Source organism: Varroa destructor, unplaced genomic scaffold, assembly GCF_002443255.2.
Source record: "Varroa destructor unplaced genomic scaffold, Vdes_3.0 BEIS01000004.1, whole genome shotgun sequence".
Taxonomy (NCBI): domain Eukaryota; kingdom Metazoa; phylum Arthropoda; class Arachnida; order Mesostigmata; family Varroidae; genus Varroa; species Varroa destructor.
Genome location: NW_019211457.1, coordinates 14,010,726 through 14,034,948, shown reverse-complemented (window position 1 = coordinate 14,034,948; position 24,223 = coordinate 14,010,726). Strand labels below are relative to the sequence as shown.

At 39.0% G+C, this 24,223-nt stretch overlaps 1 protein-coding gene and 1 long non-coding RNA gene across 6 annotated transcripts; one reads left to right on the top strand and one right to left on the bottom strand.

Moving 5' to 3' along the window:
* Positions 1-1,302: 1,302 nt before the first annotated feature.
* Positions 1,303-9,520, bottom strand: Nemp (Nuclear envelope integral membrane protein). Of its 5 annotated transcripts, none has more exons than XM_022804539.2 (7): positions 9,340-9,520; positions 8,118-8,289; positions 7,240-7,723; positions 6,797-6,928; positions 6,215-6,348; positions 4,527-4,682; positions 1,303-3,605 (listed from the first exon to the last, which is right to left on the bottom strand). In XM_022804539.2, exons 1-7 carry the CDS (start codon positions 9,389-9,391, stop codon positions 3,329-3,331), a joined length of 1,407 nt encoding a protein of 468 aa, XP_022660274.1. In that variant the 5' UTR covers positions 9,392-9,520; the 3' UTR covers positions 1,303-3,328. The 5 variants fall into 5 exon arrangements, with proteins under 5 accessions (XP_022660274.1, XP_086843375.1, XP_022660275.1 ...); XM_086987249.1 differs by lacking the exon at positions 9,340-9,520 and adding an exon at positions 9,198-9,328; XM_022804540.2 differs by lacking the exon at positions 9,340-9,520 and adding an exon at positions 8,986-9,126.
* A 17-nt stretch (positions 9,521-9,537) lies between these two features.
* LOC111249653 (uncharacterized) lies at positions 9,538-15,143 on the top strand. The gene is made up of 4 exons (XR_002673023.2): positions 9,538-9,636; positions 11,193-11,350; positions 11,661-12,178; positions 14,628-15,143. It is a non-coding gene; the product is annotated as an uncharacterized LOC111249653 (long non-coding RNA).
* Positions 15,144-24,223: the final 9,080 nt, after the last annotated feature.

The window sequence follows — 24,223 nt, the reverse complement described above, 5'->3', positions numbered from 1 at the left end:
CTAAAAACAAAAATTGTCAAAAGAGTACGGATGTGGTAAGTGAATGCAAAGCCGACGAGTAGTGGAAGTTGGCCTGGTGGTTGCATCAGATGCAACGGTCTCCTAATAAAAATAATAATAATAATAATAGCAGCAAGGGCTACTGCAGAGCCTGCCGGCTGTTGCCTGGAATCTTCTTTTTGTATTTTGCCTGGCTAGCAGCGTGTCGGGTTCCCGATAGTGGGAAAATTGTATGTCCAATAGAAGCAAATAAAGAAAACTACTGTATAGAAAAAACGAAAAGGTGTCTTTACTTCAATAAATTTATTGCATCCCCGTGGTAGCCTAATAGGTCACGTATTTGCCTGTTAATTTTAAAGGCACATTATGGACCCAAAATATACACACACGTTTCATGTCGAGAGCCAGCCGTCTGACGGAACACCTAACGGCCGTACGGACATAAAAACCCGAAACATTTACTAAGTAATAGTAAATTATTTGGTCTTTTTTCGGTTTCGTCTAATCTCAACCTGGTATTAATTTCATTGTAAGAAAACTAAACGTTAAAAAAACCCTTGTTTCTGGAAAATTGTACGCTTCTTTGCGCGAAGTGTTTTTTTCTGGACTCCATTTTACCTCTGTAGCAATATCACATATTAAACCATCTGCCAAACATTCTGCTTACTGAATTTAGGTGTCTGACAAACGATTGTGCGTATGTGTCTAAACAGAACCGTGACTAAGACCTAAAACAGCTGTAATCTTCATCAGATATTCAGTTGAATTACTTCCATTGTTAAGTGAAACATGTGACACAAATATGGCTGCGTTTTACGTAAGAACCTATAACCGTCACTGTTAAGGTAGCTAATCAATATATATTATACCATATTTATTTCCACGTACCCATAGGGAAACCTGAGTTGGTAACCTGCTAAAAAGTTTCACAGATGATGTATTTCGTACGGCCTTTACGTCTTGTCATCTTAATGTCTAGAGCAAGTAAGTTAGTACTTTTAGAGGTTGCATATCTTCCTTGCAACCGAGGCTTCAGTATTCGATGAACTATTGGTAAATTATTAGATTAAATTAGAGTAGATGATTAGTGAACAGTTATCGAGACAATAGGAAAGCATTAGGCTCTATCTCCGAGACATGTTCAGCATGCGCACAATGGTGGAACTCAAAATTTCGTATTAGTCCGTACGAGGTCATTTGGCAATCGGTTTTCACTTGCATTGCAGAAAACTCCGCGCGGAACAATCTTTCCGCGTTATATAGCAGTCATACACCCGTATGTTGAAAATGAAAATATGTAAAAACCCTATAACAAATACATTCTTTATTTGACCATTCCATGTGTGAATATACTGGCTGATAAGCATCACTAGTAATCAAAGACAATATATACAATATTTACCTTCACGCGCTAACTGCTCCAATTTGTACGCATTAATCTGTTAACAAAAAAAGTAACCCCCGTTTCTATTTATTGGATCTCTTATCTGGTTTCCCTCTAACTAATGGTAAAGTGTTGCATACCGCTTTAAAGCTCATCATTTTGCTCGGTTCACGGAATTTTAATCCAAAATGGGTGGATTCACCTAGCAGTTATTTCTTTCAAAAGTGGCTTAAACCGGTTCGGATGCGTTCTTTAGCACTCTCAGCTTTATATGAACATCGTGCTGCTGGCAGCTTATTGATCTCGGCTAAAGACGAAAAAAAAAGTGTTATAACCGCTGTCTTTTTATCCTTAACTGCTCGTATCTGGGGTCAAAATTCCACAAAGAATATTATGATCTGAACAAGACGATGACCCTGGACCTTTGTGAGCGAAGAAAGAGCGATATGACATTTGATCATTAACAAATGAAATATCAGGAACAAAAACTTATCTAAAACATCTGATTAGCGATGTCACACTGAATCGACTCTAGCGGCAAGTTGACAGATAATCCCATAGATTTTCTTTTATAAACACGGCATTCACACATTTTCTTATAACATTCATCATAAATACATGCCTTTCCACATATAATTCTTTCTTGCAGTTGTATCGCACTAATCATTAGCGTCATTATCATCATAACTATTATTATCTATAATCTACATTTTGGTCTTTTCTAACACTAACTATACAGTCCTCACTATATGCTATTAACAATGAATAATATTGTCGACGTTATTCCTAATTTCGTCTCGTTGTCGTAATCTCGTCCCTCATATTATGTCGTACTATACACAAGGTGACTTCATTGCCCTACTCATATAAACTAAATTTTATGTTTAGACAGACTAAAGTTTATCTATAGATAGTCAACAACAACGATGTTCTCCAGTGCGATTTTCTTAGAGCTTCACGAACTGGCAACGTGGTCATAATCTGACTGATATTACTTGCAAGTAGCTAGAATCAATGTCAAAGATTCTTCGAATACGCTGAGTAGGCCTAACGAACAATTTGCTCTTTTCATCCAAAATCATTAGATTGTTGTCAGTATTAAACCATATAAATTCATATTTACATAACGATTAAGTTTTACGATTTCATGGTCACTTGCTTGTAGATCAATGATATGTCGCTTTTGATGAGCGAATTTTCATTCAAGCTAATGCCACATTTTCAAACTAAAATGAATTCTTTACAGGAGCCCCCCAAAACCGTAAAACAGTTGACAACCTGTTTAAACATCTTCAACATAACACTCAGTTTTGTGATTTTCTTTTGTTGTACAGGCTTGTTCAAAACGTGCCTGTGCAGCAGCAAGGATATTCTCTTAATATTCTTTTGCAAAAAAAAAATGCTCACTGGAGTTTCTCAATTCCTAGTCCGCTGCATCTATCTCACATTCATTCATGGTCTAAAAAAGGTCCCCTCTTAATCAATGCACAAAGAAAGACAATGAGGCATTAAATAGCGTACATCGGATTAAAACATTGCTGAATGTTAATTTCCAAGGCAGTAGCCAGATAAGGGCTAAGCCGACATATCCAGATATATTATAACTCTTCAGAAGAAAAAAATACCGTGTGGTCTCTTCTCGTCGTTAAGACTCACACAGAAAGCTATTCTCACGAAAATCAACTTTATTAACCTGGATAATATGCTAATTTCTTTACAAATATACTCACTCACTCACTCACTTCGTTAACGAAGCATTCAGCTGCTTCTTCTAATCTAATTGAGGCAACAGTTATTAACCGACTTATGCTACTTAAAGGTTTACAAGTGAACTCACTCGTTGTCCCACCCTTCAGGCTGATGTGTATCTCCGGATTAAATCTGCATACCTGACAGACTTACTTATTAACCAAGCCTCATAACCTCGACATCTTTTTGCTAATTTCACGTCCTGTGAAGAATAGTGTTTCGCAAATGATTTCCGGTATGGTTACCATTTGCTAATACGCTCGACGCGCTTGTTAAATACCGAGATGCACTCCGCGCCCCTTCAGCCAACAGATTTCGTCGTAAAGCAATGTCAACATCATGTTCGCCATCATCATCATCAGTTGTGTCGTGAGTGAGAGCTGAGTCATCATCAAAATGTGCTCCGGTCGTCTCGTACTCCAGAATTTCCGAATCTTGAAGGTGGCTCTCGCCCAACACGAAGCTGCCGAATCTGTGGTGGAAAATGACAAATGAACGGGAAATAAAAGTCACTTATATAATACGACACAGGGAAAACGCGTTATTTAATATGAATTGAGTCACCGCAAGAACCTTGCGGGAAATTTAGAATCAAAACGTATTCTGTTTCAATACAAACTTGTTCACGATTCTGCTCACAGTAATAATTCAGTAAAGAGTGCGAGGGATAGGCAAGTGGAGCATCTGTGGACTTCACGAACAAAATGCGGAACAAGTGTCAATTAAAGATTCTTTTTCAGTCAGAAAACGATATGAATCAATACCCTCATCTCCTGACAGCATTTAACCACTGCACTAACTTCTTAATGTGATCACACACACACGTACTTTGCATCACTATTGTTAACATAATACTCCTTCACACCGACAATTTAGGTTTTGCCTGTCACTAAATCTCAATCGACAAATCAAAATTGGGTTTTATTTGACGTGGCACTTTACTTGTACAATTAGTGCTTCTTATATTTTCCGCAAACCCTCCGATGTTTTATCGGCATACATAAAAAAAAAAGACGATCATACAATATCCTTGTAATTTCTAAACATATATACGACAAAAAATATTTAAAAAAATACTGTATTGTTTTCAACGTTGATTTGTACGGACAGTCACTGCTATTAGCTGTAAACTAAAACGTTTTGATTCCTCATATAACCCGTCTATAAAAGGCCAGGGTCTTAAAAGTTCTACCATAACAAAATATAACCACATGCTCTTCAAAAACTGATACATTCTTTAATAACCATAAATAATACACGAAATGGAAGGTAAATGGAGCAAAATAACGAAATGATGTGGACTATATAGATCTATTAACACAACTTAGAAATTACAATCCTTTGGAATCAACGCGGTTTCTGACTTAATCGATCTGACGATTATCATCCTTACCTTGATGGATTTCTTAGTCGTGACATGACCTTCCAGGCGTCGCAGTCTGGAGATCGAGCAAAATCTCGGAGTCTTTCTAGCTCTCTTGCTGTGGTTTCGTCGCCCTGCCGAATGTACTCCTCTTCTGTCAACATTCTAATAGTCGGCTTAAAAAACCTAAGCAATTAAACAAAAATCAACACACAATTCATTAATTAATACAGCATTATACTAGGGTTTTTGAACATGTCACTATTGATATTTAGCTTTAGCGAAACCGTGGTTTGATCTATCAGGCCGAAATTTAATCGGATATTGTAATTTATTCAAATAATTATATAGTGTAACACGCCAAAAATTACCGCAAACCCCTCGTCAGATTACCCGACAATATTTGCAATCTGTACCGGATAATTGGCGAAATTAAGTTTCCTGTAGTCTTAAGAATTAACCTCCAGTATATTGACTTTCCACTGTTTGATGCATTCGATTTCTAAATGTTATTAAGATAATGAACGACTACAGAACAAAAGCTCTGTTATCGTCTCATGGAAAGCGATTCCTGGCTTATTTTGCACATGTGTATAGCTGCTTACAATAAATGGTGAACATGTAGATTTTTTCAGGCTACGAGCCAACATCGAAATAATCCAAAGAGTCCATATAATCGAAATAATCTATGCAGATTCTTATAACTTTTGTCAATAGGATTATTGCTTGATCTCTGATCAGGCAAATGTTTGTGGTATGACGGAGGTCTTTTTTTAAGTATCCGAAGTGTAAAGACATGAACATCAGTACATTTATTTTCATACGTTTTGTGTGATACAGTATCATCCAAGAACTTCAACAAATAGGTTTGCATGGCCCGCCTTTGATATCTAACAGTTGTGTAAATTAGTACAACACTATTTAGAACTCTTTACTCAGTGAAAACTTCACTTCAATGAGTAAAGTAACTTTTGTTAAACAGTTTTCTGTTTAATTAATCAATGAGCTTATAAAAGAATGACCAAACAATTAGAAAGTAATTACTGCTTATATTTATTTCACTAATCGACGACCCTATCTCGTCGTATATATATATATATGCATATATATATATATATATTCACATAGAACATGAGTCTGCTTCGTTACAGACAATGCGACGTCGGAATGATGAAAGAAGAGTCTAATGACGTTGATGGGAGCACGTGAAGTACAAGCTTGTCTAGTGCTATCCTATTTGATTAAAACACATATATACAGATACAAAAAAAAGCAAGTTTTTGCGTATGAGTTCATGCCATTATTTGGAAATCAAAAAACCTAAGCAGCAACATCTGACAATAGTGGCAGTAATAATCCACGCAAAAGATGTTCCCGAAACTGCTTTCACCGTTTAAGATCACCCTTTCGAGGAGTTGCGGAGTATGGCTGTGATCGCCTTGGCGTAATTTGGGAGCGACCGTTGCGTTGTTCATTGGTTAATGGCTTTCGACGGCGTAACTGTTCTTCATCTGAACCAGAATTGCTGCTAATACATAGCCTCCTTTTAGTTTAGAATTGAGTAATTTGACTGCTTGTACCCAGCAAATAACGCTTCTCAACATCCGTTGAGGCAAAAAAGATCATGCCAAAGAAAAACGTATATATTTTTTTAATTAAAGATCATATCGAAGGTAACGCAAAAAGTAACAATTTATTTTGACTTAATTCAATTTTACCTTCGTTGCAACCATGTTGTGAAGCGAGCTTTCATCCTGGCTGGAAAATTGTAGGCAAGTAGAGCGATTATACAGAATGCGAGGGTCACTTCTGGTGCATCCGAGCTGAAGTATACTCCATTTAATGCTACAAACTGATAATTAGGCAGACGGAAAAACAGATACAGAAAAGTTCATTAATAATCTTTGCCTTTATGTAAGCAAATAGGGTTGATTAGAGCGGCTATAAGACAAATCTTTTTTCTATTTATATTTCTCAACATACCTGCTAATAAAGTAGGGGCATTTTTAAGAGGAGTACGGCTCGAACATTAGGTAGAAGACATCATGTACCCTAAATACATACCTACCGCAGTATATTAGAGCTTTGACATTAAGCATATCTCTTCTTTAGATTTATAATTATACAGCTGTTTTGATAATACTCTTTCCTAAAATTACCATATTAATTGCAAAAAATAAAAGTAGCTTTTCGGCTGTGCTATTCCTACTTTGGATAGTCCACTCTAACCGGCTATTTCTACGTTTTCTTATTTCGCTGTCTGCTTTTGATACAGTATTGAATTGAGCCATTTTACTAACTTGCATGAGGATCTGCATCGTGTCGATTGTGCGTTCATCCTTGGGTGGGCCAATTCGGTAGCAGATAAGGAATGCAATACCGGCGGACAGCCCGATGTAGGCAAGGAAGTAATGCTTATAATGACAGAATATCTGTGATCGACAAAAAACAAAAAAAAAATAAAGTTTGCGCTATTAAAAATGCGATCAGTACTTTCGGAGGAAAGTATGCTTTTCTACTTCAACTCATTTCGGTCACCAATCAGACCATAGAATGGAGAGTTGTCGGGTAGCTTGCTGATTGGCTTACCTATCAGGAAATTATGCTTATTGTACTTTACGATGAAAAGCCACAACCACGCAGCAGTGTTTTTTCGACGAGCTTTTACAACAGCCTAAATTCAATTTTTGTTAAAATGCGAAATAGCAGCGTGAAAGAGGCTTAGTGCAACAGCGATCTATACCTCAAATTTACTGTTCCACAGCTGAAGTAGCAAATAGATCCAGAACGACCATCCGGTGACAAACATTGCCGCGACCGTCATTCGGCCTCCGGGAAATAACCGTTTGAGTAAGAAGATCAAAAGAAGAATCGAAGCTAGGACGCCTAGCAGGGCTCCGCCGGAATAAAAGATAGCCGGACTATGAACAAGGTTTCGTGCGTAGAAGAATAGAGCCAACGACGCAACGCATTGTAGCAGGCGAAAATAGTCGATGTTGTATTCCCGAAAGACAAAGCTGTACGCGTAGCTACTGACGATGCCGATGCATTTGTTGGTGAACGGCGGGAACGATACGTGCTTTCGCTGGAAAAGTACGGGAAGCCAGGATTGGGAGGCATTACCGTGAAGGTAATGGACTTCTTGTTCGCTTTCACCCTCATACAGGGCATAAGATGGTGGCAGGATGCGGTATTCCAAACGGGATGACGAAAACACTCCAAACGGGCTAAAAACAAATAATTTATTGGTTCATTATCATAATTAATTTAGTTATTCGGGTTATATATGCAGAGAAATATTATGGCCCACCATTATTACACGTAGTGCAAATTGTATCTGCTAAAATCTGCTGCTTTTTGTCGATTTGTGATGAAAGTCGTATCGTAAAATATCGATGAAATTCAAATGACAAGCAGTCTTTGTGCACAAGAATGGCTGTTGGGCTGTCCTTTTCGCAACTTTACATTAACCAGTTTCATGTCGCGGTGTCTATCTCATCTCATTCTAACAAGAGCAGTGCATATTGTGAACCAAGATTAACAGAGACATCACTGTAAATGTAAGCATAGTCATCTCATATGACTGATGATATCGGAATATCTATCGTGCAGGATTCTTACGAGTAAGGCCGTGCTCGATAGCAAAAAATTTCGAGCTTTCCTTCACCCGATCCGCTGTAGTTCGTTCCACCCTTTGATGTCAACTCAGTCACTGGTACAGATTTCTGGGCGTCACTTTGATCCAGTAAAATGGTGACTGCCAGAAGAAGGAGCATGTAAGACAGCAAATGCCCTAAAAAAAAAAGGCACGACGTCCAAAACACAGAACAAACAAAAAATATAACACGAAAAACGTTACACAGATATCTCAAGATATAACCGCGTTTGTTATTTGTAGACTAAAAAACATGCAACGCGTTCTACGATGAGCATACGTAAGCAAGCTCGATAGTTAAATGTTTATTAACGAATAAGCGGATGATACTTTAAAGATGCCACAACGGACTCACGATGTATACAGCGATGCACACATCGAAGAATTCCGTGTTTACTGAAAACGCTCGAACATCATTATTCACTGTTTTCTGATATTAATCACACTGGTTCAAACAATATCTTATCAGTAGATTTTACTCGTTAAAATTAATGTACATTGTATATGTAACTTTATTATGGTTAGGTCTGATGATAATTATATTCGATAGTCTCGTTATTTCGCCCTTACTGAAAACAAATGACAGGCTCCTTTCCAAAGTTTAAGTGGCGTGCTAGTTGCTCAGCGATAATAAGCAATTCATCTTGTTGAAGACGAATAGAAAGTAAATGAGACCTAAAAAAATCAACTTGTTTCAGTTCTTAGGTTTAGGGAAGCTTAGGCACTCCGAGGAAACGAACAAACAGCCTCAGCAGCTACACTTAGGGTCAGAGCTTCGAAGAAACATGTTCTCGTTGTCGATTGTCCCGATAAATTCTTCTAAATCATACGTACGCATGTTCCATTAGTAGCGTTTTAAACTGCAAATTTCTGCAACGCTCCTTGTTACAGAGCTTTCTTAATGCTGCGACAAATCTGAATCCCGATTTAGCCGCTAACAGTTATCCCTCCAGATTACACAACAATTACACAACATAATTCAAACAAAATAACGTCTGCCGCAAAATTCCCGCCTATCCACTACCTGCTGGTAACTTTGCTCGCACCTTCTTAAACGTGAAGGAAACAGTGTTACGTGGTTCAATTGTTTCAACGATTATGCGTTGCAAAAATACCGGTTTTTTCTTCTAATCTCTTTTTACCTAGGAGCGTCCGATATTCAGTAGACACTCCTAAAACATGACGTACCTCTATACATGTTGCCACCCTTGCTTTGCCCAGGCACTGCACGTAATAACATACAGCGTCCCGAACACTGTTTCACAATAGTATCTGCAACATGGACGGTCACCGGGCGCTTTTTTCAGCAAATCGTTCAAACAGATCCCACTACTCGAACACCGTTGAAATTTGGAATGAACCGCTCCGTCTGTTCACAGCGGATGGACGCATGCCCGCAAATAATGTACACAAACACAAATTGGCGCGGGTGATCAAGCGATTCGTAGCTGCTCTTCCCTTGAATCATCAAAATGCAGTGTTCTTGTAAGTGCAGAAGTTATTAGTGCTCAGACATCTACGCATTACGGATAGACTAAGAATTTTATCACCATTTTTGTCATGCCCATAAAAGCGTAACATTGCGTGACTAACGGTGAACGATCTCCATAATTGGCGTTGCAATCTTAGAGAATTCAAAACCGAAATAATTGTTTTGTAGATCTACACAGCAGTTCATCATATGAATATGTTATATTATATATATATTATACCACTTCGTTGCCTATTTAAAATATATATTACGCCGTTTTTGCATCGCAGGGTTGTCATCTTAATGTATATATATACATCTTATATTACGCATTATATGTATATATATAATAATTATAATTTCCCATATATATATATATATATATATATATATATATATATATGGAAAATTACTGAGAAAATAAAATCATTTGAAATAAAAAAAATTATGATATGATTTGTTTATATACTTTTGTTGTACGATACGAACGTATAGAGATCTAACGTTTATTAATACTGCATGTAGAATCGGTCATGTACATACAAAGATGATTATACCTTTTCTTGAAGAGTCAATAGGCAATTCAAGATTAAATTTGGCAATTTTATTATGAATAAATCCAATTGTTCCTCGATACAAAGACCGAAACCATTTTTATATGCTAAGTTCATTTCAAGTTACTCGGTTACCTGCCTGTGGCAGTTTACTCTTGCACTTTTCATTCACATAGAAATGTTCGGCCTCAAATCCCGGGCAGCGCGTACGAATATTTGTGATTGCACAGCGTAAATACTTCAATGCATTTAATGATAAATTCTCAGTAATGACCGCATCACACAAAATAACACATTAAGTGACACATTTTCCTGTTTATTAATCACACGACATATCTTGCAATCAAATATTTACACTTGCGAACCTCGTCCAGCTAAAGCCAGACAGGCAAGTCTGGGTTTAGCTGGACGGGGTTCTATCTACGACTTCGTAGCTATGCATATATCCTTTCATTTACCTATAATTTTCTCCATTTATGGCAGATTAGCGGTTACGAAACTAATTCAATTTGTCTCTAGTTTCTATTCCCTTTCCAGCTCGCATTACATGACTGTGTGTTTTCACAATAGGGAAAAGTCGAAAAGAGTTGAGAAAGTCATGTTCTCAAAACATTTGGTTTTACCATATCTGTTCGCATAGCGCCACCGCCAAACTCAGGGTTTACGAAAACACTTCCGGATAACAGACACGCACCGCTTCATAATCGCTGAAGTACGTGACCTTCACATTTCTCTTATGTGCCAATTATCATCGACTACACACCTCGGCGTCAAATGCTTCAAAAGAAAATACCCAACGACAAAATCAACAAACGAGCGTTGCTTTTCCCTTCCGTCATCCACGACGTTTCCTAGTCTGTTAGCTGCATGGTAGTCATAATCCTCAAGGTAGCTCTGCGGTCATTTTCCAACTACAATTCATCATCATAACTTCATCGTTAGCATGAAAAAGCAAATAATTGTTACGCTTCAGCAAAGCTTTTCAGAACATTAGGAATAACATTTAGATTCATCAGATGTCTCTGAGTGATATTGAAGGAAGAACGCTGCCATAAACTCTCCGAGTTTTCGTTGAACATCAGCGTGTGCTATTGCCTTTGCCTAATAATCCCGTAGCTATTCATCTATCACCCCGCCTGCACGGATAAAAACCTGCGCCAGTATTGTAATAACCGTAAGTGACATGAGAATATTAGTCTGAGTCTGTATTTGCTTCTTCTACTTGATTTTGCCGGCCATTTTGATAGGTTCAATTGTTTAGTAGCGGGTCATAGCTGCGCAGCTCGAACTGATATTCATTGGGAGGCAAAAATGTTTGTCTAGATGAATGGGTGAATTCTTATAAATCTCATTTCTGGGGGCTAGCGACAGGAAGTGACCTGTGTACAAAAAGAGTGGAAGGTCGAAAAGCCGGAAGAGCAAACTGGGCCGTGTAGAGTAAGCAAAATAAAAAATACTTTGCCCTCCGTACCGTTTGTTTGTAGGTACGAAAAAGTTAGACTGCCATCGACAAAACCAATAAGTCATCCTGAAAAATCGCCAGGGCTGTCCTTCGTAAAGTTTAGCCAACTTCACTTTGCCGATCTGAGGGCAGAGCGTTGCGCTATGGTGTGCATAGTCGCCATCAGTTGCATCGAACGATGCATCTATCCACTCTAAATGACTGCGCGCGAAAATGGAAGTAATTTGATTGTGATAATACATTAGTTATGCTTGTTCGTCGATTGAGCTTCGTTTGTTAATATACCTTATGATAAAAAAGAAAAGTCGGTGATAATTGCATCCACTGAGCGTCAGTGTGTAGACACAGAATTAAAAAATGTATTACATACTTTTCTCAGAATACTATGAAATAGCCAGTGGTGATTCTAAATCAGTATATTAATTGACATTTGGTTAAATCCTCAAGCCAAATGGAAGTGAACGTGTACGTACAGCTGCGCGACGGACGCTGCAGGAAGTATCTTTATTCTACCCGTATTATGATACGAACATAACAAAGGTACGTTTACGTCTCAGATTTACCTTAGCATCCTAAGCTAGTATTATGTTATGGTTGCGGAATCTGCTATGCGTCCTTTCTGATATATTGTTAACCGGCGTATTCTCCTTTTACCTATTTCCAAATAATAACTGCATAATATCCGACCCTTTCAATGCTCCGATCTGCCTTCTGGCTGGATACCAAACACCCTGACGCTAACTCTCTATGAGGATGGCATGTTCGGAAGCCGAGAGGTAGTGGCATTTATGTGCGTCTATGAAGGCTTAGTTATCGATGAGCTGGTAGCAATACTGGGGTATGCCAATGTAAGATTTGCCACAAAGACTGAAATAGCTTTTAGCAGTTGACCAGTAGAATAATTCATGTCTGTTCATGATGTACCAACGCTCAGTCTTTTTCACTAATAAAAACGGGTGATTTAAATAGTTGAGACTATAACAAACGCTGTTTGTGTGTGTGTACGGCGTAGCGCAGCGCTCGACAGACCTAATTCTGTCCGAACAAAGACTTAGCTAAGCTAGCATTGCATGTTGATACTTCTCCTTTTGAGGAGGTGCAGGGTACGAAACACAAAAATGGTACCGATTTACTTTATGACGTTGAAAAACGTGCAGTGCCCTTTTCGGTGGTAGAAGACCAGGGCGACCAACGAATCGGCGCTATGGAACTGGACTAAAGCGTTCTTCGACGTCTAAAAAACCCTTTAGTTACCAAGACGATTGTTGGAGGCGGCGCAAGCTCGTTTTTGGGTACCAGCGAAAACCATCAAATAACATGCAAACTCACTACTTAGAGTAAGACGTCCGCCCATTCATAATAGAGACAACCCTAGAACTTCGCAGACGCACGCATCAGAAGCAATGGCTACAACTGAACCGGTTAGCTTGGAATCCTTAAGTGGATGTGACCAATGGCAGCAAATAGGCCTTCATGCTTGCTTACAGTGTGAAGGACAGAAAATACCTCCTTAGGTCTTTTCGAGCGACTGATCCATTAAAACCTGAATGGTATCTATTTTGAGGGTATTTATGAACCAACAGCAACAAAGTTATCGTGTACTTAAATAAAATCTGTTGTTCCTATCGATGAGGACCTGATTAAACTGTGACACTCGTTGCCCGTAAACAGTGTTGACAATGCGAAAATTAAGGGGAACCCCAAGTGACACAGAACTGAATCAATGAAGGATTATGGGTTTAATTGTAGGTCGACCCATAATCCAACGGAAAACAATATTAGAAGCAACCCACAAAATACAGATGGGCGCATAACAAGCATTCATCACATCTTTTAATGAATTTCATTAAGACTGACAAGAATGCAGTACGAAATATCGCAGCATGCTATTATGGCTATTATGTATTATTAAGGCTATTATGTATTACCATCTGGTAGTGTAAGGCCTCCAGGCTTTAACACTTGATCGAAATATAAGCTTATATATATAGGCTATTAGGGTTCAATGTTAGTATTGAGGTGAAGGCGAGGTGGCTTTTATCGTTTGATTGTCAATGAAGTCCGAGAGTGCATTGATAATGATGCACATTCGCTTCGGTGCAATGTGAGGATGCATTTTCTTGGTGTGGAAAAGAACCTCGTATTCGAATCCAAACGTTGTCCAACAACTACGGACCTGCCATTATTAAAGCACACTTGTCCGATATCCCCACAGCCCGAGAACAGCATCCGCATCTCTTCGGTTCTTCCACTAACAACTAATTATTTATTGGAACTTGTTTAGTTCATTCTCGTAGAAAAATGTGGAGAATTTTAAATTTATAGATACAATTTCCGGAAGCGCTCGTTCGTTCTTAGGGCTATGCAAAGACTAGTTTCCATATCGGAACGTACCGTTCTCCAAACAAGGGCTTCAGTCAAGGAGCGTTAGATGACGATTGTTCGCCGCTATTTGCGCCTGCGGAGTTTAGATGGCTAAATGGACTTAGGCAGGAAAGAGAACCAGGAAAGGCTCGCTAGCTTAAATTCTGGAATACCATATATTTTTAGGTAAACGATAAATAAATTGATTTCCTTGCCAGTGGACCTTTTCAGTTTTCAGTGGAAGTATTGGCGCCACAAGGTTTTCAAAAACGACTGACCACGAAAAATGGCCAAATAGAACAGTCAACCCTGAGAGGAAGACAATCTTTCGGAGTATAGCAAAAAACCTGGCGACGAAACAAAGATTCCTAACGCCGTTAGCTTTACAGTTGGCAAATTCAGCGTTTCTAAAAAATCAATATTTTATTCACCTTGCGAGAATACACTTTTAGAAATCTGCTATAATAGACGCCAGGTAACGCTAAAAGCTATCAAGAATTCGTGAGGCCGCAAAGTGTCGCTTTACAAAACGGCCATCTATTACAATCATGTTACAATTACTAAGTTTAGACACATTTACAAAACCCTGCTTCTTGCCACATTAACTTCTTATACCTTCTAACAGCAACTCCAAGAATAATTTGGGCGTCGCATCTCCGCCATCTAATCAGCATTGCCGCCACCGTCGACGTCATTCAACCTAGTTCTGTTGTTGATGAGCGCTGGAGTCTACTCGCGTGCGGTTCAAGTGTTACGATTTTGGACTTGACCTTAGAGGGGCCTAACCGCCAAGAAAAATCGGTCAGACAGTTCACTGGCCTATCGCCATCATTAAAACCTGGCCGTCCGTGAGGGCTGCAACACGATACGTCTCACGTGCAAAAAGGACACTACATTATTGGTATCTCATATCGATATATGGGCTCTGTTTAGCGGATACAATAATGACGCGGAGAAATATGACAGCCTCGACGAGAAAAACAGCCAACAAATCAATCTGCGGCCAGAGTCTTACCACAGTGGAACGCTGTGTGCGTACGTGTGCGCCGGTGCAAGTGCGGATGTTTTCAACCATATTCGTAATTGACGTTGATAAATCCGAAGGTTTAGATACGTTTGTCTAAACCGAGCTCTGACTGAATAGACGAGTATTTCTTTTATAACTAATTGTTTAATAGTTATTTTACATATGGCAGGTTTAGGCGACTGAGCTGACAAACCACCCTTGATGCGCTGACTGTTCAGATCGAATGGCTGAATCAGCGTTAAAGCCCAGCGCGTCGGGTCGAGCAGACTTTTTAGTCTGCTAGCGTCAGTAGTAGACCTTTACCGAGTACTTTTAAACAATGTGGAAAATAGGTGATGTACAGAGCTCGCCGATAGAAATTCGTACAGAATTCAAGTTGAAGTTACTCCTTTGTATTTTTGTTATAATATTTATTGAGTTAGTGCCGGCGTACACAGATAAACATAGCTCGATACAGATTAATATAGCTTTGTTATATTTCGGAACACATAATATATCTGGTCTGCGTACAACTTCTATTACCACTACAAAGCATTTCGCAACGGTTATTTACGAACGCCTTTATTAAACAAAAAATTCGTTGCATGAGGGGTTTCTGGTCGGCAGTGATTCGAGAGTTTCTCAATTTTAATAAAAATTAAAAGAATTAATAGGTTTAAAAACGATCAAGAACATACCTCACTGAACGTTCAATCTTAGAGTTCGAATAAATAATCCTATTGAAGATATTCTGCCCTAGGTAATGCTACCTGATTTCTCACACATATATTTATCTGTACACTATTCTTTAGGTAAACTCAGAACTCACAGAAAAACTGATGCATCGGCGTATAGAAAACATAGTAAATTTAGTAGATGAAAGCGAACCAAAATAGAATTTCTGTACGACGAGAGATATTGGGATTTTGTTCAAAAAGCGCCATTTTCACAAATTATTATGTCATCCAAACCATCATACTAGCGCTATATAAGCTATATAGCATAATAGACTTGTTGTTGCCACACACAACAAAAAAGTAGATGTAAATCCGAACGTACTAACTCATGTAAATTTACTATGGGATTTTTTTAAGTTTAAATTTACTACTACGGTGGGATGACTATAACACAACCACAAATCAATGAACGCAGCTAGGTCAATTGAAGGGCTACAGGCTGTAACACCACTGCAAAAACATTGACTGAAACGGTTCGTGATTCCGTCATGAGGCCTGCCTGAGTTATAAAAGAATGATACTTGTCCATCAGACGGCTCATAGATGACTCTGACCATGACATGGTGTGTTACCCGAGCGAAGAAATAACGTTACGTAGCTGCCGCCAAGGCGCAAGGAACAGGTTATCGAGCAGCTGTGTTCTCAACGCCTTGCCTACGACAGACTCTATCGAGCCTAGTTCGGATCCCTTTCTTTTATATGCTGTGATCGTATGTCACGAAGCATGCGACTAACAGGAGAAAGAGACTATTACCCTGAAGAAGTGGCTACTTAGAAATGCAGGAAGATCTCGTTACATGCTGCGGATACCGCTGGCATTTTAGCCGTTGCTGTCAGGACCACAAGGAAGGACGACGCTGAACCGAGTGTGGTCATCAAAAGTATGGCAGTAGGTCATTGTAATACAGTGTACCTGCTCCATAGGACAGGAACCGACAACGGGCCTGGAACCAATGCCCGAAGTGCGCGAGTGAGTTCATTCATCTGAGGATCCTCTTTTGGAAGCTCTACCTCCAACGGAAAAACGGAAGCGTAGCATGATGCTTAACTGGTGTAGAAACGCCTGTACTGGAGCGTGGGACTGTAGGGTTGGGCGAATTTCGACATCGGCTAGACATTACACTGCATTTTACAACGTATGACGTTAATAAGGTTACTGATTATGATAATAATCATGGCTTATTGATTGTGATGGGTTTTCACAGCACAATATGTCTAGAAACTCAAATGCGTACGTTTCTACACGTACCACGGGAAGCATTTCTACGACCCTTCATTGACGGTAAGGGCTCTGAAGACTATGTTAAAAAACATAAGATCTTTATTTCTACTTGTTTGTTTTGTACCATTTATCATCTGAACGTCTATTGCATCCCATATAATTCGAAAAGAAAGAAGCCGACTATAATTCGATTCGCAGATATCGATGGTATATGTCCGTGAAGCATTTTCAACACCAGTTCTCACACGAAAAAGTGGTTAAACAGCAGCCGTGTATTGGATGTCTTATTTGTAGACACTACTTATTTATAATGTATTAGTGTTGAAGTATTTTATATCCGATGTTTAGATAGTACGCAGTACTTCAGACGGCTGGCTCCCAGCTCAAATCAAAGTGTGCATATATGCCCGTATTCGAACTTAGACCATCGTATCACCCACTGCGCTATTACAAGGTATAATTTAGTTTAAAGGATAACGTAATAGGAACGTGTTTGCCCTCTAAACGTTTGTTTTAACCGTGGCCGGTTATTAGTTTTCTCTCGTATTCTCCTCGTATTCCTCCTCGTATTCTTAATGATTTCAAATCCAACCTATGATGCATTGATACGGGATTCATCCAGGAAAGGGCCCACGGCGTAACTGAAATCACTTAATTTTTTCGCCGGGATCCACGAAGAACTTACATGGCAGAGTGTCAAACCTGATATGAAGTATATTGGTTTGGGTCTTGCTCGACATATCTGGATTTTTTTTTCCATCAATCCTATTTGCCATTGCATAGGCAAAGCGACTAATAACTATTTGCTAGGGCCGAAGATTGCCGCATGTTCCCCAAAGGGATGTATATAAACAACACAAACTGTGCCGATTCAGCTCGTTAGTTTCCGTAATGTACGTGGGCTAGCCTCAAGGCCTAGTGCAAAACGGATGTTTAACTAAGGCAGTATATTATAAATGTATTGGAAAGTTGTATCAGAAACAACACAGAATAGTGTATAAGTTGAAAAATTTTAATAGACGCCAATTTAATATGAAATAATGACTCTTAAAAAAGAATGTTTGCTGATGAATTCCCTGGGGCCGTGTTCATCATCATATACAATATACCTATCTATGGTGAACTCGAATATCTTAATTCAAGCTTATATATTAAACTGAGTTTTCGGTTGACAATAGCTTGACTATTTTTCTAAAAAGAAAAATCGTGTTTGTGTGCCTCAGCTCTTAATTATGTTCTCTGAAAAAGTTACTTTACGTTCCGTACTGGTGTCAGGCATTGGCCGCTGGCTCATGCTTGGATTCGAACCTAGGCCACCACGTTTAGCTATTAAGTCAAGTTAGGGGCCCTCAGGGCCTTTGAGTGAAGTAAAACGAGGCAACCGCTTACGCATGCCACTACCTAACGCTTGCTTAGCGCTATGACGATGTATGTACGATCGTATAATGGCTCCATACCTCTTAACATGTGTACAAATATTCACTTTGATATACGAGACCCCGTTTACGTAAGAACGGTTTTAGCCGTCAAAAGACCGGCGCTGTACTCAATTGCACTGGCTGGCCACCATCGAGAAATTTCTCCTCTGGGAATAATCGCGACGATTTCAAATAGTCGCACAACAGAAAACACCCGGGAGGGAGGTTAAAGAAAAGAGCAATGGACCGCCCTAAAAAATTTAAATGTACGCGCGTTTAAAAGAAAAAGGGAGATACAAAAAAGGCTTTCCCTGTTGCATGACGAATAGTATAGCCAAATACGACAAGAGCGTATTTCCCAGTTAGGGTGTTCCGTGTTCAGTGGAAATAAGGGTATGGTGCTGAGCGTAAGGTCGGCAATTTTGGGTTCGCTCGATCTAGATGTCGCTGAAGTTCGGGCCTAACGTACACAAAGGAAATGCCAAGGATCCGCTTGTGGCCACTGACTTTTGAAAGGTAGCGACGTCGTTGCTAATTAATTTTTGACAAAATGAACCTAGTCTGGAACATAAACAACGCTTGATTTTCGTTGGACAACTTTTTGCTGTTGTTTGCTGTAGATATACAACTGCTATTGTAGAATATATTTTTCCGAAGCCAAAATAAAAAGAAAACATAAGGAACTCTTCTAGGGACGCAGAACATTGAGCAAGATTAATTGACATTGGGGTGCTTAATGTTGCGATGACAACTACCATCTATACGAATGAATGACTGGGAGATATCATGCACCGCTCCCTTGTTCCCTGTTTTCTGTAGTTGCTTCTGCTACTTTTGCGAGAAATCCGTAAGGCAGTTCAAACAGTCTGATCAGCCAAATGATCATAGCATCGTCCTTGACCTCAGTGTATAAAAGGCGAACCTTTAGTAGCCTTATGCGGGTTATGTCTCCCGAGAACATTTGTGTATCGCGAGATTGTGGCGCTTTTGCTAGATATTTTGTTTTAATGAAGTGCTTACCAGGTGACATAAATTTTCCAAAAAAGTCTGTTGTCGATCATTGACGAAGTATTCGTAAGAAACATGCAACTTTTTTCATGTCCTTGTGACCTCAAATTGTGCTTGCAATGAAGCTCTTCGCGGACAACAGGCCAAGCAATTTTTTTGGTTTTCTGCCTAAACTAATACAATTTAATAAGAACCACTGTTGTTAGAAAAACAGTCTTTATTTCAGATAATTCTGATATTTAACTATTCTGTAACTGATTGTAACGGGTAAATTTCCTATGGTTTTACCATACTTTTTTATTAAAACACATCTACTGTGGAAAATGTAATACACATCTGATTACTGTTATATTACGATACTGATGAAAACATTGACATTGTAAGAATCAGCTAAGTTTATATTATTTCAATATTTAGATGTGGAATTGTAGCAGAAGTAGTAATATTTTTTGAAGATGAAAGTTCATAGGCGACAAGCTGAGTTGACAAGTCCATTATATTGGTGAGCGCGAATCATATCCTGTTATCGAGCAAATCTAACAGGAAAAGTCTAATATTTATCCTTATGTTTAGAGATTGATCTTGATCATATTGAAATCGTCATTATAAGCTTCATATTATTGAATCGTACTAGAATGAGACGTATAAACTTCTCAATGACTTGTTTTTGTAAGGAGCATCCCGTGAACTTTTTACAGCCAGTTTACTGGGAAGCAAAGTGACTAGATTTCGATTGCATCGTAGAACGATCAGAAAGTGTACATATGGTAAAGTGAATGCGACGAGGTACTTCTGATGTAGCGAGTGCCGCATCTTACCCTTACCCCTTTGCCCTTTAGTAAACACGAAACACGAAATCTCACCTGTCTGTCGTTAGAGTACAAAGAGCTAAATTTGTCAGCCTAACATATTCGACACCTTACCTAATCTAGGCTCTGCAAGGAACGTAACCCTTATCGTGCTGTATGATAGTTAGTCATTAGCTTTGACGCCCTTATTTCGAATGAAACTTCTCATCTTCGTACGCTTAAAGCTGCTGAGAGTGTTCCGATTAAAACGCGCACAAAAAAATCAACAATTAAATGAACGGTACTAGCGTCGCATGTTAACAGTAACTAGGAAGTCTACCATAAAGTCTGTGAAACCTACGATGAACACCCCGACAGCATCTCTAATTGTGCCAGCGTTAGAGTTGGATAGGTTTTCGTCGGTCAGGCGCATTTGTTTTCACTCGATGATCCAGTATTGCTTTTGGCGGATTCTACTCATCATGTACGCCTGGTGATTGTTTTCGCACACTAGAATTGTACAGTGGAGGATACTATTTACCTTTCGATTTAATGATTTTATATTTTTTGTGGCGTGATAGTTCAGCATGGCCGTGCGGATGTACGCGGTGCTTCTCTGAAAAAATACCATTTTCTGTATTTGTCTTCTTACAAGCGAGTACGTTGCTGGGCGCCTGTGAGTTTTCTAGCCGCGAAGATGTATAACTACTGAAAGTAACTCGGCCAACAGATTACGCCATATTAAAATGCCAATACTGCTCTATAATAATGAGATCGTTTCAAGACGGTCAGATCACTTTCGGATCTTATCATAGAGAACGATATGGATCGGTCAGAGGACGCAACAGGAGAGCTCTACACATAAAAATGTTTACTAGAACTTAGGCTGGTCTATAACATCTCAAACTACACGTATTTTCCCTTATTCACATGGTTTGTGTAGCATGTACTTTGTTAGGTACCCTTACTAGTTTTTACAAGTAGAAGTAAATTGCGCAAATACACTTCGTTTCGTTGCTGAAGGCCAACCGTTTTTGCAAGAACAAGCGTTGGTCATGTCAGTGCCATGTATCACAAGGATAACACAAGAAGGGCAGATTAAAATGGTCACGATGTAGAACAGTTATACACGATATTTGTTGAAGATCATTAAAAATACATATGTATAGACAATGGTGATAATGGTGGCACTTAAAAGGTTTGTAACAAGAGGCTTGTTCAGGCAGCGTAATATATAGGTATAAATCGTTGTCATATACATACGCTTCCCGAATGATTCGTGTAAGACTCGAGACCTCACTTATGCGCCCCGTGATTACGTGCAAGGCCCCTTGTGAATGATGTGCTAATTTCAGGGACTGTCAAGCCAGCGAGGATTTCCTAATGCTTCCATGTTGGAAAACTTCAATTTGCTTACCAAAACGAAAAAAACGAGAAGTTTTAACTGGAACAGAATTTGTATATTCAAATATAGCTCATGCAAAAGATGGCTGACAGCCACACACATAGACATTCATACACATCGATATGGATGTACATGTAAAATGATATTGTGCGCTTTAATATGTTGACATATCTGCGGCAGCCGGGGCAAATACGGTCGTAGACTGGACGAGCACGCACTACTGAACGATCCAGGGGTAATTGAAAAGAAATGAGTCTCTAAATATGTTTGTCCAATGTTCTGTTAAGTTTCGATGCGTGCTATAGCCGTCGCATGAAACACAAAAAAATCAGTAGCGATTTACTATCGCTACTTTAACATATAAGACAACTTGATAAATAACCGAAAACAAAGTCTTGAGGTTTGGAACGTATACCGCTTGTAAGATAGGGAGATATAGGGGTTTTCAGTTCTTCGAATTCTATCGAAGTTATTAGTGAATTAGCTAGGATGACCTAGATATAAAGAGATTTACTCTCATCCAGAATGCACATTCATAGTTTTTACTAGAAACACATGTAAAATGTCTTCATTTTGTTCGTAATTCCTTAAAAAACTGCATTTTCCTGTTTTCTGGCCCGTTCCAAGCAAATCAGGCCTGTAGCAAAAAAAGAAAGACTATATTCTAGCGTCGGGCACGAACGCTGTCGTTATCTTGTGACATTGTTACATTGCGCTGTTTCCAAGCTGTGTTGAATATATTGCCACATTATTGTTACATACGTACACCAATCTCACGTAAAGGGACGCGACTCAGATCTGCTGGCCGTTGCTCTGCTTTTGACTCGTAACGGAAATAAACATATGAAACGGACCGACAAACGACGCCTTAAGAAGTCTATTAGTCTAGTGTGTCTATATATGATGAGGCGTGAAAATTATCATAGGGTACGCTGTTATCGCCCTGAAATGAAGTTGTCGAGCTGAGCCCCGTAAAAGGGGTCACCAGGAGCACGGCCAGAAGCAAGAGACAGTCGGATTAAAAAATTTGAACAGTTAAAATCCAAATGTATATATATATATGTTTGTATTGTCGTTCATGTGTCTCTTATGAATGCGTCACCTATGCGAGAGGCTCGATTACTGATCCAGCTCGTCCATTGATCTAACCCAGAAAACCTTTAGAGGCGCGATATTGTGCTGCCAGCCGTATGCTCGCCACCTCCAAGAAGCACTATATAGTTGTATGTGGAGTATTTTTTTTACATTTTGTACGAATTAGAAGAACGTATTTAAATCCGCCGGTTTAAACGGCTCGGACAATGCCTTCCACTCGTTTGCCATCTGAGGCTAAGGGGTTCCAATTCGGTGAACACCATTTGGCCGAGTTGGGGCAACTTTGAGATATTTGTGGAGTGGGAGGTTGTTTCACTCGTATGAGTAATATATGAAGAAATGTAACATTTGCTTGCTCTTCATCTGAGCTATCTACGAACTATTTCATGACAGAAGATACTTATAGTTTTTGTCGACTCAACCCAAAAACTTAATTTGACACCAATGGTTATCGTTATCAAAACGTCCTTTTTTGTAACGATAATAAACGACGAAAATGTATTTAACAAGATCGAAGTAGAACGAAAAGACAAGAGTACTATAAAGAAAATGTAGAAAGAAATAAGGTGTTTTAAATAAGATGTTCATGTCGATTACTAATTATCAATTTGAGGTAATTTGTTTATATCAAACGCTTCTTCTTGCTTGTATACAGTGATGCGAGTTTAAGATGGCGGTTCGACTCGTCTGTCATTAAGGAGGCAATATAGAACAATTTCTAGATTATCATGATTTGCTCCAGTAACCCCAAGAACGAATAATGTAGATAATTCAACTTTACTTAGTAGGCGAATAACAAACAAAGAGGTAGGTTTTGTGCAAGTTCTTCATATCTAGAAATTTTCGAAATTATGCAGGGTATACAGTATGTTTGCTCATAGTCACTCATTTATGTTATCCGTGCGGGACTGTTCTATGATCCTGAACGCGACCAAGTATAAACATATAGCTCACAGCAGGCAATAAGCTCTCAGCTCTCCCAAGTTGTCAACGTCTAATAAACCCTTTCTCTAAATACATCAATTTTAGTGAAAGAAAATGATCTAGTTGAACAGTGAGTTGTATCGATGACAGATATCACTTTGCTCGCCGGTCGCTTTACAGACATTGGAAAACGGCCATTTGCCTTTTCCAACCTCCGTTTCAGTGAGGTCAAACATGATGCAGCGGTTAATATTTAAGCAGCTTTTTTGGCTATATACACTCCCCCAACTATGTAAGACCTCTAAAGCGTTTTGACTCACGTGTATGCACGTTGGTTGTCTGTGTATGTGATGTCGCGCGATTATAGCTCAGCTTTTCTAAAGAACGATGAAGCCTGCAATAGGTTAAGAGTAATTTCTGCTTCGAACGCGAAAGAAGGAGAGAAAGACACAGAGAAAAAGAGCTGAACCTATTGCTACAGCAGTTACTGGCGTAGAATATCAGCTTATCTCAAATATACGTAGGAATGTATACATGTGTAAGATTTTTTCGAACAGCTACAAGTTTGCTTTGTTTGAAACGGGAAGTCTAGCTTTGTTTTCGATTTCTTTTTGATTA

Excerpts from the sequence above, each read along its gene's own strand:
- Nemp (XM_022804539.2), bottom strand. The coding sequence starts at position 9,391 with ATGTTATTACGTGCAGTGCCTGGGCAAAGCAAGGGTGGCAACATGTAT. Across the intron at positions 7,724-8,117 it reads TATCGAGCACGGCCTTACTC|CCCGTTTGGAGTGTTTTCGT; the intron begins GTAAGAATCCTG and ends ATTTGTTTTTAG. Across the intron at positions 4,683-6,214 it reads ACAACATGGTTGCAACGAAG|GTTTTTTAAGCCGACTATTA; the intron begins GTAAAATTGAAT and ends TTAATTGCTTAG.